The 15,785-nt window shown below is 43.6% G+C and overlaps 5 protein-coding genes across 5 annotated transcripts; 2 read left to right on the plus strand and 3 right to left on the minus strand.

The window, feature by feature from the left end:
* The first annotated feature begins 300 nt into the window (after positions 1-300).
* BKA55DRAFT_551875 (uncharacterized protein) lies at positions 301-4,366 on the plus strand. Its single transcript, XM_046191387.1, has 4 exons — positions 301-852; positions 924-2,307; positions 2,387-4,135; positions 4,188-4,366. Exons 1-4 carry the CDS (start codon positions 655-657, stop codon positions 4,211-4,213), a joined length of 3,357 nt encoding a protein of 1,118 aa, XP_046057254.1. The 5' UTR covers positions 301-654; the 3' UTR covers positions 4,214-4,366.
* On the minus strand, positions 4,367-6,115 carry BKA55DRAFT_551877 (TLC domain-containing protein). The gene is made up of 2 exons (XM_046191388.1): positions 5,339-6,115; positions 4,367-5,284 (listed from the first exon to the last, which is right to left on the minus strand). The coding sequence occupies exons 1-2, from the start codon at positions 5,819-5,821 to the stop codon at positions 4,775-4,777; spliced, it is 993 nt and encodes a 330-aa protein (XP_046057255.1). The 5' UTR covers positions 5,822-6,115; the 3' UTR covers positions 4,367-4,774.
* Positions 6,116-6,545: 430 nt separating this feature from the next.
* BKA55DRAFT_588915 (mitochondrial carrier domain-containing protein) lies at positions 6,546-9,051 on the plus strand (the record flags this gene model as incomplete). Its single annotated transcript, XM_046194856.1, has 3 exons — positions 6,546-7,767; positions 7,958-8,056; positions 8,156-9,051. The coding sequence occupies 3 exons, from the start codon at positions 6,546-6,548 to the stop codon at positions 9,049-9,051; spliced, it is 2,217 nt and encodes a 738-aa protein (XP_046057256.1).
* A 102-nt stretch (positions 9,052-9,153) lies between these two features.
* BKA55DRAFT_533086 (uncharacterized protein) lies at positions 9,154-10,850 on the minus strand (the record flags this gene model as incomplete). Its single annotated transcript, XM_046189414.1, has 3 exons — positions 9,154-9,176; positions 9,227-9,416; positions 9,480-10,850. The coding sequence occupies 3 exons, from the start codon at positions 10,848-10,850 to the stop codon at positions 9,154-9,156; spliced, it is 1,584 nt and encodes a 527-aa protein (XP_046057257.1).
* Positions 10,851-11,762: 912 nt separating this feature from the next.
* Positions 11,763-12,327, minus strand: BKA55DRAFT_533087 (Prefoldin; the record flags this gene model as incomplete). Its single annotated transcript, XM_046189415.1, has 3 exons — positions 11,763-11,922; positions 12,039-12,205; positions 12,298-12,327. 3 exons carry the CDS (start codon positions 12,325-12,327, stop codon positions 11,763-11,765), a joined length of 357 nt encoding a protein of 118 aa, XP_046057258.1.
* Positions 12,328-15,785: the final 3,458 nt, after the last annotated feature.

Genomic DNA, 15,785 nt, shown 5'->3' on the forward strand with positions numbered 1-15,785 from the left:
ATATTACCTACCAGCTTTTGTCCAGTCTGTTACATTTTTATGTATTGGCATAATTATTAAACTATAACCTATGGCAGAAAGCCCCAAAGAACATATCAATCATTACCACTGATGGCTTATTCACACCTATAATCCTCTATCATCTGGCATCTGGGGGGTTAGATGAAGCTCGCATGTTCTGACTCGTGTGCAAGATGTAGGGTAGCCTTTATCTAGTGGTGCTTGGTTCTAAGCTGACGTTACTTTAAGGCCCAACCTGCGCCAGATAAAGGGGTGACGCACAATATGCACATGTAATGCTCCGCTTTTGGCGAGCCAATCCGCTCACAGACGGATTAGCACGCAGTGGATCTCCCTTTACACCCCCATTATACCGCAATCAGAGATTCTGGTTAATGAAGTTGGTAGGGGGAAGGTACGGTACGTCGGATCGGTCCATACCTGCCTGACCAAGGTAGCCCGTCGTTTGCTCCTCAGACAAACGACGCACTGCGTCACTTCGCATCGCATCGCATCGCATCGTAGCGTCTTACTTCCAGCCAACCCCTTCAATTCCTTTTTTTTATCCTTTTCCTATACTTAATTTAAAGGGGCTCCCGCTGAAGGGACCTACTCCCGCGCTGCAACCGATCGAGCCGAATCAAGACCTTCGATATGGGGTTCCTGGGAGTGTACCGGGCTCTCTACGACTACGTGCCCCAAGCTGAGGGCGAGCTCGCAATAAACGATGGAGACTTGCTCTTTATCCTGGACAAGAATGGCGACGACGGCTGGTGGAAGGCAAAGAAGAAGGCTGGAGCTGACGACGAGGAAGAGCCAACCGGCCTTATTCCTGGTAATTATATCGAGGAGGTAAGTTGGCCTTGAGCAACCACAGCACCATCACAGCACTGGTACTAAAATATCCTTCTTTAATTTCAAAGGCCCAGCCAGTAGACCATGCTAGAGCTCTATTCGACTACACGCGCCAGACAGATGAAGAATTGTCGTTTCATGAGGATGCTACGCTTGCTGTCTACGACACGTCGGACCCCGACTGGATCCTGACTGGCCTCGATGGCGATTATGGCTTTGTCCCCTCCAACTACATCGAAATGGGCGCACCTGCTGAGTCTGCTCAGCCGCCGTTGCCGTCTCCGCCGCCAGCGCTACCTTCAAGACCACCACAGGCTCCCTCGATCTCCTCCCCCGAGCCAGAGGCGGCATCTCCGGATCTACCGAATGATACTCCTCCCAACCCTGCTGCTGCTATCGCAGGCGTCATGCATGGTCGCTCAGTTTCCCAACAATCTCAGCAACCTGCCGCTCCACGACAACCCCCTCGTGCGTCCGTCACGTTTAGCGAACCCCCCGAAGTTGAGGACGAGCCCGTCCGATCACCGACCCTGCCAGCCCGACCACGGGTACCAGCGCCACCATCTCCAACTTATGACGAACCCGCCTCCCCTATACACACCCGCAGTTTCCAAGACCATAGGGACCCAGATCGTCGCCAAGATGTTGAGCGTACTCCTGGCGGCTTTCATATGTATAACATCAACGAAATGATTTCTATCATGGGCAAGAAGAAGAAGATGCCCACAACATTAGGAATCAATCTTTTAACAGGTATCATACTGGTTGCTCCAGAGCATGCTTCTGATGGACCTTCACAGGAATGGACTGCTGACCGCATGACGCATTACTCGCGGGAGGGAAAGCACGTTTTTATGGAGCTTGTGCGCCCAAGCAAGAGCGTCGACTTCCACGCCGGAGCAAAGGACACAGCCGAGGAGATTGTCAGTATGTTGGGCGAATTGGCTGGTGCTGTACGTGCCGAAGGACTCCGTGAGGTGATCATGGCTGGGACACAAGGTAGCAGTGGCGGTGGCCAGAAGAAAGGTCAGGTGCTGTATGACTTCATGGCCCAAGGTGACGATGAGGTAACTGTTGCTGTGGGAGATGAGGTGCTTGTTATCGACGATACGAAGAGCGAAGAGTGGTGGCAAGTTCGCCGGCTCAAGAATGGTAAAGAAGGAGTCGTCCCTAGCAGCTATATTGAGATTACCGGCTCTATCCCACTGCCCTCATCTAGCGGCATAAACTCAGCCAAATCTCTCGTCGAACAAAATCGCCTCGAGGAAATCCGATTGACCAAGGAAGCCATGAAGGCTGGCAAAGAACCTCAGCAGGTAGGACCTGGAATGCCTCTTCCCGAACGAGGCAGTAGCCTCATGGCACGAGAAACTGGTAGTAATTCAGGACAACAGCGGAGCCGTCGAGAAAATGGACGAAGTGATGGCGGCAGTCAAAGCCGATCGAAGTCTAGTAAGTCAGCATTTGATAGATTTCTTGACCCAGATGTGAGTCTTGGGGCTTAGTGCATCTACTGACATGACTTTGATAGAGCCTGACGCGTCCAAGGTGCGCACCTGGACAGACCGATCCCGGTCTTTCAGTGTGGAAGCCCAATTCCTTGGTCTGAAGGACGGGAAGATCCACTTACATAAGATGAATGGTGTCAAGATTGCAGTTCCTATCACAAAAATGTCGCGCGAGGACCTCGAGTATGTTGAAAACTTCACAGGTATATCCCTGGAAGACGACAAGCCGTTGGCAGACGTCAAGCGAGCCAGGTCTGCTGAAAAGAAATCCCCCGAACGCAGCCCTTCGGCAGGCGCAACGATTGACAAGGATCCCAAGTCTGACTACGACTGGTTTCAGTTCTTCTTGTCTTGCGAGGTTGCAGTGGGCTTGTGTGAGCGCTATGCACAAGCCTTTATCAAGGATTCGATGGACGAGAGCGTGCTTCCTGATGTTGACGCCACCACTTTGAGAGCCCTTGGAATTCGTGAAGGTGATATCATTAAGGTCATGCGCACCTTGGATGCCAAATACGGCCGCAGTCGCGGTGGGAAGAAAGGAGGTGCCGATGGAGTTGATGGTGAAGGGGGTTTATTCTCTGGACCTGGCGGTGCGCTACGAAACAACACCCGCAAGGGCCGACCCGCACCAGCAATCCAAACAAGTGATGTTGTTGATGCCAGTGCCTTTTCGCGAGGCGATTCCTCCAAGACTGGTGGTAATGACAGCAAGTCACCCCCGCCCACAAGCCCTGCGAACAAGAGCCCCGAAACTCGTCAAGCAGCGAGCTCAGGATTCGACGACGATGCTTGGGACGTGAAGCCAAGCAAGCAGCAATCGCCGCCTAAAGCTCAGCCGCCTGTTGAGTCTACTCAGAAGCCTGCTCCTGAGCCTGCCCCCGTTTCACCCCCTCCTCCGGCCTTGACTGGCTCCATGCAAGAGTTATCGCTTCTCTCAACGCCTCTCGAACCCACCAGGGCTGAGCCAGCACCCGCCCCGGCCCAGGCGCCTGTCATCGCTGCTCAGCCAACCTCGACACCCGTGTCGCAACCGTTGGGCGGCGCTACCCCCTCATTCTTTACATCTGTTGCTCAGGCTCGACAACGTCCTACTCCGCCACAAGGTACTGCGAACCAGGGCTCTCTTGTTCCTCCACCACCTCAGCGACCTCTTTCAGCTCCGCAATCAGCTCAGCCCAGCGGTTTTGCCCCTCCTCCCATGATGCCTCAGATGACGGGTGCTCTGCAAGGCCAAGTTGCTCCTCCCGGCCAGAGCCTGAGCGAGATCACACAAGCCCGCCTGCAGCAGCAATACACGGCTCAGATGCAGCAACAGCAAGCCCCTCAGCAAATGCAGCCCAATATGACTGGATTTCCAGGACAACAAGGCCCTGGCTTAATGTCTTTCCCTACCGGTGCCGGACAGTTCATGCAGCCCATGATGACAGGAATGCAGGGACCGAATCAGTTTGCCCTAATGCAAGCTCAACCCACAGGTTTTCAACCATCCTTTCCCGCCACGCAGTCGATGTATGGAGCACCTACAGGAGGTATCAACAGCTACCTGCCTCCAGCTCTCGAACCCCAGCGAACAGGTATGCCAGGCTTGCAGCCCCAAGCTACTGGCATGACGAACATGGGTGGTATTGGTGGTATGAATAACGCACAAGTCCCTCAGCCTCTGCAACCACAACAGTCTGGCCCACCCCCTCCCGTGCGATTTGGCGTGACAAATGAGACCAAGAAACTAGCGCCTCAAGCAACAGGGCGTAGGGCTAACTTGGCGCAAGCGAGTACGTTGAAATGATTTCACCTGTATATGTGTAATGCTAATGTTCTCTATAGCCCCCCAGAACCCCTTTGGTTTTTAATTCTTGAAAAGCTTGTGAAAACTGGTCGTCATCGCACGTCTTTTCGTCATGTTTGCAAATACTCTGGACACATTTCTTCACATCTTGTATGTATATGTAGACTTTGTCGGGTGAACCAACCTGGGAGTCAGGTGTGGAATAATAATAGTATATTTATGGCTGTTCCTGGACAAGCCGGGTCAGTCTTTTCTAATATTCTCATCTATAAGTCTATACAAAGTCGTGAAAGAACGTAAAACATTGACCACGCGAGGTTTCCTGGTAAGTGGCGATGTGGTAATACACAAAAGGCCACCGAATCAAAAAAGGGGCCACAGGGATGAAATGATCAAACAAAATAACAAGACCGAGTGAATTCTTCCGTACCATAGAGTTGTATTTATGGTCTGAAGTTATTGAAACTTGAGCATACTGGCTCGGCAAGCAGAAATGTCATAGGAGCAGTCTGAATATTCTTCCAAGGCGAGCTACCACCCGACAACAAATTCGACCAACGGAAAGGGCATTCCCAAAACGTCTGAGAATACAAGGCAACTAGACGCGCTGGTTTTCCTGACTCGATCAAGCCTTGCGGCGACGACCGCCACTGGGCTTTGATAACCCTGTTGCTACGGAAGACAGGTCAATTTCAGCCTCAGTCACTGGGCTCTCTTGAACCTTTTCCTCCGATTCAGCCGCAGGCACAAACCGCTTACGTACGGCTCGAATCATCATGAAGAACCAGTAAAAGTTAAGACTGTTCAGGGTAATGTTGCTTGCCAAATAGGCGACGCCAATCCACATGGGTACCGTGGAGTCTGGGTGCGCAAATGACATAGTTGGCAAATTGAGTGCCTTCATGTCGGGGTTGACGTTAATGGCGGACCACACGTCACGGTAAACACGGAAGGACGAATAACTTCCGTAAATAAGCCGACAGGAGAAGAAGGTGAAAAGAAGCATGATGCCGTTGTATAGTTGCGCGCGTGTACCAGTCATGTTAAGTTTGTCCATAAACCAGTGGACGTTGAGGAAAGGTGTGGATAACTCCCAGAGGATGAAAACACAGGCGTAGTGATTGAGAAACGGACGCTAATGAAAGCTGATTAGTAGAGACAAAGGAACATACTATCATGTTTAACTTACGAAACCGAGCGAGTAGACAAGTAATGCAGCGACGGCGTGCGCCAAGGTTCCCAAGCCAAAGACATCGAGGTTAATGCTGGTGACCACTAAATCCCAAAGGAAGTACCCAGCTGCAAGCGCTTGGATGAAGCCAGCACCACCAGTATAACCCCAAATACGCTCCTCCCATTCCATATTACTCATCTCAGTATCGACGAACATTACCCATATAGCCAGAGTATTGATTAGGCAGCTCTGAACCATGGAAACAACGTGTGCGTCCCAGTTAAGCCGTCGCTTGCGAGGAAGCTTGGAGTAGTGCTCCGGGGCCAGAAGGTTTGAGATCCATGGCGATATCGGCCAGAAGATGACCGAGTATAATAACGCTGCGGCTAGAACTTCGTGTATGTGCAGCGGGAGAGTTGGCAGGTCGAAATAGTCGGCCCAGGGCTGTGTCTTTTCTGATAGCCAGGGCAAAGGCTGCCAAGGAAATGGATCTTTCATGCTGTCGGAATGAATTGGAGGTGCAAAACGGTTGAGGTTTGTGATCGCGAGAACTCAGCGAAAAGATCAAGAAAGAGGACCAGGAACAAAGAATGTGGAGGAACAGAGACTTTAAATGAACCGAGGCAAGGCGGCGCGCAATTAAAGGATACCTCGAGTCGGAAGCTTGATATTCATTCGCCTGGTCACGTCTGTTGGGGAAGCTCACGTGGGAACAGCACGGGTAAGGGTCCGGATGGTCGCATTTTGATCTGTCTTAGGAGCTTATTCCGTTATTCGTACCGTGCCAGCACAATTCTGGCTTTCTGATAGGCTCAAGTCAGTTTATTTCTGGACGTTGAGACCTTAGGTAATCCGATCTGACAGGGGTGCGGAGTATGTACAGTGTCTGATGTTGGCAGTGTGCTGCCATCATTCTGCCACCCCACCAGATCTCTGTAGCCTAGCTGGTTTACAGGCAGACAGGCCAGCTGCCACCTCACTCATTTAGAACACCAGATCGTCAACGAGCGAGCAGTCACAGACGTATCTGTTTGGGAGCTTGCCAGACCCATAGTTCGTTCCAAGATCTCATTTCTTCACTCTCGTGATCAGACTTTTCAATCGTTACTGTCCTAATATACCCCCTTTTCTAATCAACTGAAGCTAGACGATTTGACACCTCAAGTGCATTGTTTCGCGTCGCATCATCCCGCATCATCCGTACACGACTCTCCAGACCACCATGGCGGAAGCTCTAAGAGATCTGCTGGCACCCGATCTGGCGAATGACCCATCTGCCTTGGAGTACCTGACCTATCTTGCCGAACAAGAGTCCAGCTTCCTTCAAGCATCCGAGCCTCAAGTCTTATCTCAAACCTCCCACTCCCTACTGCTTGCCGTACAAGCGCTTTCGAAGAGGTCACACAAACCCGTCGTCGATTCAGCCGCGAGCCATGCTTCGTTACGAACCTCCCTACCGATCCTGGCCCAGCGAGCCTCAGACCTTGTCCAGGCAGTACCCCGACTAGATGCGCAAGCGGAACACTTCTCGTCGGCTTTTGGCAAGGCCAGCGAGAGTAAATTACTTGCGCGGAGAAAGCAGGCTCTTCTGCTACTTCGAAACTCGGAACGTCTTGTTGATGTTATGGAAATGCCTCTCCTTCTTTCGTCCGCTGTCTCGACAGCCCCGGTCAATCATTCCTCTACGCTCGAGCTTTACGCACATGTCCGACGCCTTGCTTCCCTATACCCAGACTCACCGCTTGTCACTTCGGTCCTAGAGGAGGCGGACGCTGCCATTCGACAGATGGCTGCAGATCTCATTGGAACGCTCAAAGCACCCAATCTCAAGCTTGCCGCTGCCGTTCGAACGATAGGCTGGCTCAAACGGATCGTCCCGGATCTGGTGACTGACGCGTCAACTGAAGATGCACTCCCGGCCGTCTTCCTGGTGTGCCGCTTGTCCACGCTTTTGACAACGTTAGAAGCATTGGAACCACTAAGAGACCTAGCAGATGAGGAACGACTTCGAAAGGACAAAGCTACTAGCACGTGGTCAGGCGGCCAACAGACAGAGCGTTACCTGAAACGGTTTATCGAGATCTTTCGCGAACAGAGCTTTAGCATTGTCTCTGTGTTTAAGAGCATAAATTCGAGCTTCGCATCGCACGGGAACGACGAAACTGACCCTTTGAGAGTCCTGCCTTCCCCAATGGCTAATTTTCCTTTACATATGGTAGAGATGCTTGTCGAAACGCTGCGTATCTATCTGCCAACCGTCAAAGACCAGACATCGAGGGAAAGCATTTTGACGCAGGTGCTTTACTGTGCGGGCAGTCTGGGGAGGCTGGGGGCTGATTTTGGCATGCTTCTGGCTTCGATTGGTGTAAATGAATGGGTTGAGCTTGTCAAACGGCATCGTCTTCTGGCTGGACGTCTTGAGTCTGTAATCGGCGACTATCGGGGTAACCATGCCAGTGGCGTTGGCGCGAACTGATCCATGTCTCCCGTTGCTCGCACTCTACCAACACGTGCAAGATGCATTAAAGCGGGGCCGATTCACGCAGTGGGGTCCAGGCTTTCGGTGCGATTTTATCTCGTCACGTCACTCATTCAATCTCCCCGACATGCCCGGTGGCTCGAGTCTGTGACTAGCCATGGGTATCTCAATTGCTGGCTCCCCAACTCAACACAATGGTGCTGCTGTGCCCTTACCAATGACCGAGCCCCGAGCCTCTCGATCGGCCAATTCAGGTATGCCTTATTCTTGGTCAATTCCATATACCGAAGTCTCGGTGTGGTTCGGCCTCTGCGGGCTTCATTCAATATTCACCGTCTGACACAACTGAATAGCCCGGCATTTTATATCTGGCCTTGGTTCCGGCGTTACTTCAGCCGTTCTCCTGCAACCTCTGGATCTTCTCAAAACGCGAGTACAGCAGTCTGGTAGTTCGTCATTAAGCGCTACCATACGTGATCTGAGACAATCTTCAAGCCTTGTAAAGTCATTGTGGCGAGGTACCGTTCCTTCTGCGCTACGTACGGGCTTCGGCTCAGCTCTTTACTTCACATCACTCAATGCCATTCGCCAGCATGCACACCAGACAGGTATCCTGGGTCGCCGTCTACAGACCCAGGGCCGCTCATCAGTCCTCCCTTCATTAACAAATTCGGGCAACCTCATCTCGGGCGCAGTTGCAAGAACATTTGCTGGCTTTATCCTCATGCCTCTCACTGTGATCAAGGTTCGCTTTGAGTCCAGTCTATACTCTTATCCCTCCATCATGTCGGCTGCCAATGACATACGCCGGACTCACGGCTGGCGTGGTTTCTTCTCTGGATTCGGTGCCACGGCGTTTCGGGATGCACCATATGCTGGCATGTACGTGTTATTCTACGAGATGCTGAAATCGCGCCTTGGGTCACTGGCATCCAAGCCGGTTGTGTCAGGCGAAGGCCCGAGCAGAATGCAAGCAACTCTGGCTAGCTCTGTCAACTTCACTTCCGCCATGCTTGCCGGTGCAGCATGCTCCATTGTTTCGAACCCGTTCGATGCAGTCAAAACACGAATTCAATTACAACCACTGGAATACAGGAATATATGGCACGCTTGGTATAAGATGGTAACACATGAGGGTATTCGGTCACTATGGGATGGCTTAGCGTTACGGATGAGTCGTAAGGCCATGAGTTCGGCACTGGCTTGGACGGTGTACGAGGAGTTGATTCGCCGAGCTGGAGCAAAGTAACTGTAAATTGTGTATAACAACTGTACCAACAACTCGCCTCAAAAGACAAAAAGTAGAGAGCCACTTCTTGGCTGGTTTAATGTAGAACAAGTCGCTCGCAATTTACATTTCATCGTCCATCGAGTCTATGCCGGCCGCGCACCAGCCAAGTACATCAACAATCCTGGTGACTTACTCCTGCGGCGGCTATGCTTATCCTTATCCTTCTTGCGCACCCATTCAAAGTCTGGCTCTTCTCTGCCGTGTCGCTTTTCCTCAACCATAAGCATCTTGGTGCGCTTCTCGCGGATCAACTTGGTATGCTTCCACAGTCGGTCTTGTTCCCACTCGGGAACCCAGCGTCGAATGAGTAGATAGTCAGGGTCCTGCCGAAAGAGTTAGCTCCGTACCACGCACCAAATAGAAGTGGCAATAAGATTACTACATACCGTATCGAAGTCAAATTCGACACCGAACTCACGCAACGATTCGATTGACAGATGCCGACGGGACATGCGCGTATAAGTTGGTCGAGCAACTTGGCCGGCAGGGGGTGGAGGAGGAATTGTGGCGATTTGGTTGACTGGGACAGGCATCGGGGCATAATGGTGACCTGGACCAGCCATTGCGTGATGCGGTAGAGGCTGTGGATGTTGAGGCTGTGCCTTCTTGATCTTTTCCTTCTTCAAGATGGCCTCGATGGTCTTATCATCGAGTCCTGACTTGGCGAGGTCTTGTTTCAGGCGGTCCTGATACTCCCGGTCTTTGGCTTCTCTGTCGGCCTTTTCCTTTGCTATGCGATCCTTCTCTGCTTGCTTGTAACGCTCAACAGCTTCAGCTGCTTCTTTCTCCTTCTGGTCTTTGAGCTTCTTCTCTTTGGCAGCGCGCTCAAGCTCCCTCCTCTTGTAATCCTCAACAGCAGAATTTGCCTCTTTCTCGCGGCGCTGTCTCTCTTCTGTGGCGGCGTCTTCTTCTTTCAGGCGCCTCAACTCAATCTCCTTCTTGATGCGTTCCTCCTCATCAGCGCGAGCTTTACGGCCCTTGATCTTCTCAAGCTCGCGCTTGGCTTGTTTGAGCTCTTCTTCCTCTTTAAATTCCCTCAAACGACGACGCTCTTCCTCATCACGCGCATGAGCAAGGTGCATCTTCTCGAGCTCCTTACGTGACTGTTCCGCCTCCCATTCCTCGCGATATCCCTTGACAAGCTGTCGCTCATCCTTCTCGCGTTGCCGCTCGTCTCTCTCGCGTGAGCTAGCGAGTCGATTCTTCTCAAGATCTTTGCGTGCTTGCTCAGCCTCCCACTCGTCACGGTATTGCTTGACAAGTCTTCGCTCCTCCTTCTCACGCGCCGTGGTAAGGCGTAGATCTTCAAGCTCCTTGCGGGTTTTCTCAGCCTCCCATTCTTCTCGAGTCATATAAGAAGATGATCGAGATCGGGATGAGGACGACCGGGAGCGAGAGCGAGAGCGACGCCGTCGCGAAGAGCGCGCAACTTGTTTGCGACGAGTATCCTCATCATCGGAGGAGAGATCATTGTATATTTTGTTGTTGATAATTACCGGAACAGGGGCCGGAGGACTGCTGGCGCGGCGCTCTCGAGTTCGAGAAAGCTCACCAGTACGAGAACGGGAGCGAGAACGATGCATGGTTGTAATATTCAGGCGGTCTGCTCCAATGTAACTGGGCCCAGGAGGTGCGTCGTAATAGTTTTGAGTACGTTGCGGGTTCGCAACATATCGGATGCCAGGCGATGGTCCTCGCTTTTGGTAGCGGATGTCGTAGTCATCCTCATCGTCGTAACTATAGCTACTTCGGCTCATCTTTGCGGATAGTCAGAACCAAATGAGCAAAGAATAGCGATTTGAGTGAGACAAAGATGACAATATCGAACGTGATCGTACAGGCAGGTGTGCTGCTGGAAGACACCAGGTCAGAATAGTTACCGCTTGAAAACGGAGGGAAGAGTCAGACGAGAGAGGGGACAAAGAGGAGCGACAGCGTCGATGAATAAATAACCCACAGACATTTAGACCATCCGTCCGTCGGAGGGGACCGCGGTTCCGTGCCGACCTTAACACTCCATGTTGGCTGTAGGGCTGGACTCTGGGAGGGGGCGGGGGGCTGAACTGAAACTTGGTGGGGGCTAAACTAATTCCTGTCTAAATTGAACATGGTCCCTTGTCTGTCGGTCGGTGTTTGCTCACAAATCGGTGATGATGGTGAGGAATCAGGGTCGCACGATGCTGTCAGCTTGAGGTGGGTTACAGCAGGCAACCGGCGGTGAGACTCTTGGAAGACAAAGAGACCGAAAGGAATGCCCCTTCATGCTTTGGAATACACTGAGCTATCATGATGATCGGTACCTTGGTTATCGGTAACATCTCAAGTTGAAGCCAGCAGATTCGTCGCTTGGTTCAGCTGCCAAAGCGACCCTCCTGATCGGGACTGGCGCCATGCTTCGCGTCTTACGGCCACAGAGACGATCTCGACCCAAACCAAAGGTAAACCCACCGTAAGCAGAGTCTCGGGGGTCACATCGGCTTCTGTGTTGGTGTGCACATGGTGGGTTAAATGCGCGGCGCAGCTGTAGGGCTGGGAAGAAAGAGGCCTGGCGCCTGTTGAAACATTTCTGGAGCACGTTTGAACGAGAATGACGACTTCGCAGCGTTTAAAGAGTAACCCTCAGAAATAGAGAGACGTTAATTGATCGTGCGTAACACTCAGCGCTTAGTTTACTTGGTGCGGAGCATCTGCTCAATATGCTCGCGGCTATTCTTGTGTGTTGTTTCCAAATAAAGCAATCGCTGGCTCAGTTTGTCCACCTCTCCCTCCAAAGTCTGTGTCTGGCCCTCAAGCTTTTGGCGAAGTGAATCCACAGGAAGCGAGACGAACCTATAAAGAGGCGCCAAAACGGCCAGCCGTTAGTGACCAAGCTTGGGTCAAGGAGCTGCGGGGTTCTTCTGAAAAAGAGGAGGGGATGGCTCAGCTTCGAAAGGAGAGGCACTCACATTTTGCCGACACCTTCGTACACGACAGCGTCTTGGGGCAGACTGGCCATTTCGCTGAGTGTGAGCTTGACGAGGCGTTGCTCTCGTTGTTTCGATGTCATTTGAGTCCGGGCAAGGCCTATCTGCTGCTGGGCTACCAGCGCCTGGCTTTCGATCTCTCGCACCAGCTACACGTCGGAAGTCAGTAGGGCTGAGACGTAGTAAAATGCTGTTTCCCCCAAGGACAATGGAGGGATTTCTATTCGGAGAGCGGCCATACCTTCTGCAGTGCTTCGTTCGGGATAGACATTATGCTGAGGTGCTGATTGACTAAATGGATTGGCGGCCTTGATCTGTCTAGATAATTGAAAACTGGGAAGTAAGGGAGGCGCTTAAGTAAGAAGGAAAAAGAATACATAAAAGAGTATAAGCTTGATTTATAAAAATAAATTAAAACTTAATATATTTTATTTATTAATATAAAAATTTTATTTAAATATATTATATTATATTATATTTATAAGTTATAAATTAAAAATTATTTTAATTAATAAAAATAATAAAAATATTATAATAATAATATTATAATAATAACTTTATTAAATAATAAGGCTTTATTATCTTTATATAACCTTAAATCCCTAGTTTAAATTAATCCTTTTTATTAATTTTACTTTATTTAATTTTATATATATAATTAATTCCTTAATTTAAACTATTACTTTTTTATTAATTTTACTTTATTTATTTTTATATATAAGGTTAATTAATTATATACCTTATTATATATATTTAATTAATTTAGTTATAACTTTAAGTTAATTTAACTTTTACTAACTAACTTATATAAAACTTAATATAATTCTTTTAAATTTTTATAAAACCCTGCCTTTACTATATATTTATTTAACTTTATATATAAACTCCTTTTATTAATTTAAAAATATCTTTTTAGTAATATTAACTATTTTTATAAATATATTAAAGAGCTATTTTTTATATATAACTAAGTTACTTATAAATATAATAAAAAATACTATTTTATTTAATTAAAAAAAATATCCTTTTTTTAAAGTAATTTTTATATCTGTAAAACTTAATAACTTAATATTAATTTAATTTAAATTAATTAAATTAATATAATATTTTTTTTATATAATTAATTAATTAAATTAAATTATAATTAAAAATAATTATTTTAATAAAATTAAGTTTATCTTTTAATAAGAAGTTCTTTATAATAATAATAACTATTATATATATAATATAAAGTTTTTCTTTATTAATTACCTTTAAGGTAGGCTTAATAATTAAATTAATATTATAGCTAATTATATAATAAGTATAATTAATATAATTATAAGCTATTTTATATAAATATTAAAGTAATATAATTATTATATTATTAATAAAAAGAATTAAAAGGGAATATTAAGTTAGATAATATACTTTAAAATAAATAAATTAAATATAATATATTATAAAGGTTAAAAGTAAGGGAAAAAGAAAATTAATTATATAATAGCTTTAATTTAGCTATAAGCTATTATAAATAAGTATTATAATATATTATCCCCCTTATCTTTACTAGCTATTAATTAGCTTTATAGCCTTTATTAGCTTTATTAATTATTTCTTTATATTATTAAGCTATTATTTATATAAAATTTTAATTAAAATATTTAATTTAAAATCTTTAATAAATCCCTTATTATTTATTAATATAAGCCTTTTTATTATAAAAAATTACTTTAGTTTTAATAATAATTTAATTTCTTTATTAAAATAAAATTTAAAGATTATTAACTTTTTATAATAATAATATTTAAATAAGAAGATTTTATAATTTATATTAATTTATTTAATAAAAATAATATTACTTTTATTATTTTAAATTATTTTAATTTTTATTATTATATTATAAAGCTTATTTTTATATTTATAATATTTAGAAGTTATTACAAAATAAAGAATTAAATTAGGTATTTTAATATAAAAGGCCTTATTAAGTAATTATGGGCTTTTTTAAAGTATTATAATAATATAGCTATAATACTATTAATACTTATAATTAGAAGTTAGGTTAAATAACTTATTATATAATAAATAATTAAAATATAATATATAATAGAGGTTAATAAAAGACCTTTTAAATAAGTTATAAGAAGAAAGTTAGGGCTAGCTAATAAGTAAGTAAGGCTTTTTAGCTAATATATATATAACTAGGTTTAGGCTATAATTAAGGTAGTTAATTATAATAATTTAACTTTATAAAGCTTTATTAGTTATAAGGGTAATAAATATTTAACTTATATTAAATTTAAAGAATACTTAAATATACCTTTTAATACTAATTTATAAATTTAGAAAAAGAGTTTAATAATAATAATATTTATAATTAATTTTAATGAATATAATTAATAATTAAGTAAAGAAATATATTTTATAATTAATAAATAAGGTGTTTTCTTTCCCCTTACTTTTAGCCTTATATAAGGCTATTAAGCTTTTTAGCTTTTTTATTAATAATTTAAATAATAAGACCCTTATAATAGGCTATTATAATAAAGGTTAAAATTAAATAAGGTTTATTTGCCTTAATAATATAATTACTACTTTAACTAAGTAATACTAATACTAATTATATCTTAATAATTAAATTAACTTTCTTCCTTTAACTTATTTAAAGGAATATTATATTTAATTTATTTATTATACTTTAGTATATTATTAAACCTAACTTTTTATATCTTTTAACCCTTTTTACTAATAATATAATAGCTATATTACTTTAATATCTATTATATAAAATAGCCTATAGCTATATAATTATACTTATTAAATAACTAATTATAAACTTAATCTAGCTATTAGGCCTGCCTTAAAGGTAGCTAATAAAGAAAACCTTTATATAATATATATAATAGTTATTATTATTATAAAGAACTTCTTATTAAAAGGCAAATTTAACCTTATTAAAATAATTATTTTTAATTATAACCTAATTTAAATAATTAATTATATAAAAAAAAGATATTATATTAATTTAATTAGTTTAAATTAAGTTAATAATAAGTTATTAATTCTTAAAGATTTAAAAATAGCCTTAAAAGAAGGTTATTTTTTTTAATTAAATAAAATAGCTTTTTTATTACCTTTATAAGCTTAATTATATATAAAAAGTAACTCTTTAATATATTTATAAAGGTAATTAATATTATTAAAGAGCTACTTTTAAATTAATAATTAAAAAAAATTTAAAATTAAAATAAATCCTATAAATATATAAAGATAACTTTATAATAAAGTACTATATAAATTAGCCTAGTTATAGTCTTAAATTATAAGAATAGAGCTAGGATAGGAAGTCTATATATAGAGTTCTAAGATAAATATAAGGTAAAGGTAAGGTTTAGAAATTCTATTAAAGTTAAAATATATTAAAGGAATTATATTAAGACTATTTATATAAGTTAGTTAGTAAAAGTTAAATTAACTTAAAGTTATAACTTAATTAATTAAATATATATAGTAAGGCATATAACTAATTAACCTTATATATAAGAATAGATAAAGTGAAATTAGTAAAAAAGCAGTAGTTTAAACTAGGAATAAATAAGGTATAATATTTTTTTAAAAAGGTTAAAAAAGAAAGTTAACTTAGCTATTAATAACTAGTATAAATATTACTTAATTAAGGTAGTAATTATATTATTAAACTAAATAAATAATATTTAATTTAAACTTTTATAATAATAGCTTATTATA

Source organism: Fusarium redolens (genome assembly GCF_020744475.1).
Source record: "Fusarium redolens strain MPI-CAGE-AT-0023 chromosome Unknown BKA55scaffold_1, whole genome shotgun sequence".
Classification (NCBI taxonomy): Eukaryota; Fungi; Ascomycota; class Sordariomycetes; order Hypocreales; family Nectriaceae; genus Fusarium; species Fusarium redolens.

Coding starts and splice junctions, on each gene's coding strand:
- BKA55DRAFT_551875 (XM_046191387.1), top strand. CDS start 655: ATGGGGTTCCTGGGAGTGTACCGGGCTCTCTACGACTACGTGCCCCAA. Junction 2,308..2,386: donor TCAAAGCCGATCGAAGTCTA/GTAAGTCAGCAT, acceptor TGACTTTGATAG/AGCCTGACGCGTCCAAGGTG. Junction 4,136..4,187: donor GGCTAACTTGGCGCAAGCGA/GTACGTTGAAAT, acceptor TGTTCTCTATAG/CCCCCCAGAACCCCTTTGGT.
- BKA55DRAFT_551877 (XM_046191388.1), bottom strand. CDS start 5,821: ATGAAAGATCCATTTCCTTGGCAGCCTTTGCCCTGGCTATCAGAAAAG. Junction 5,285..5,338: donor TTGTCTACTCGCTCGGTTTC/GTAAGTTAAACA, acceptor AGCTTTCATTAG/CGTCCGTTTCTCAATCACTA.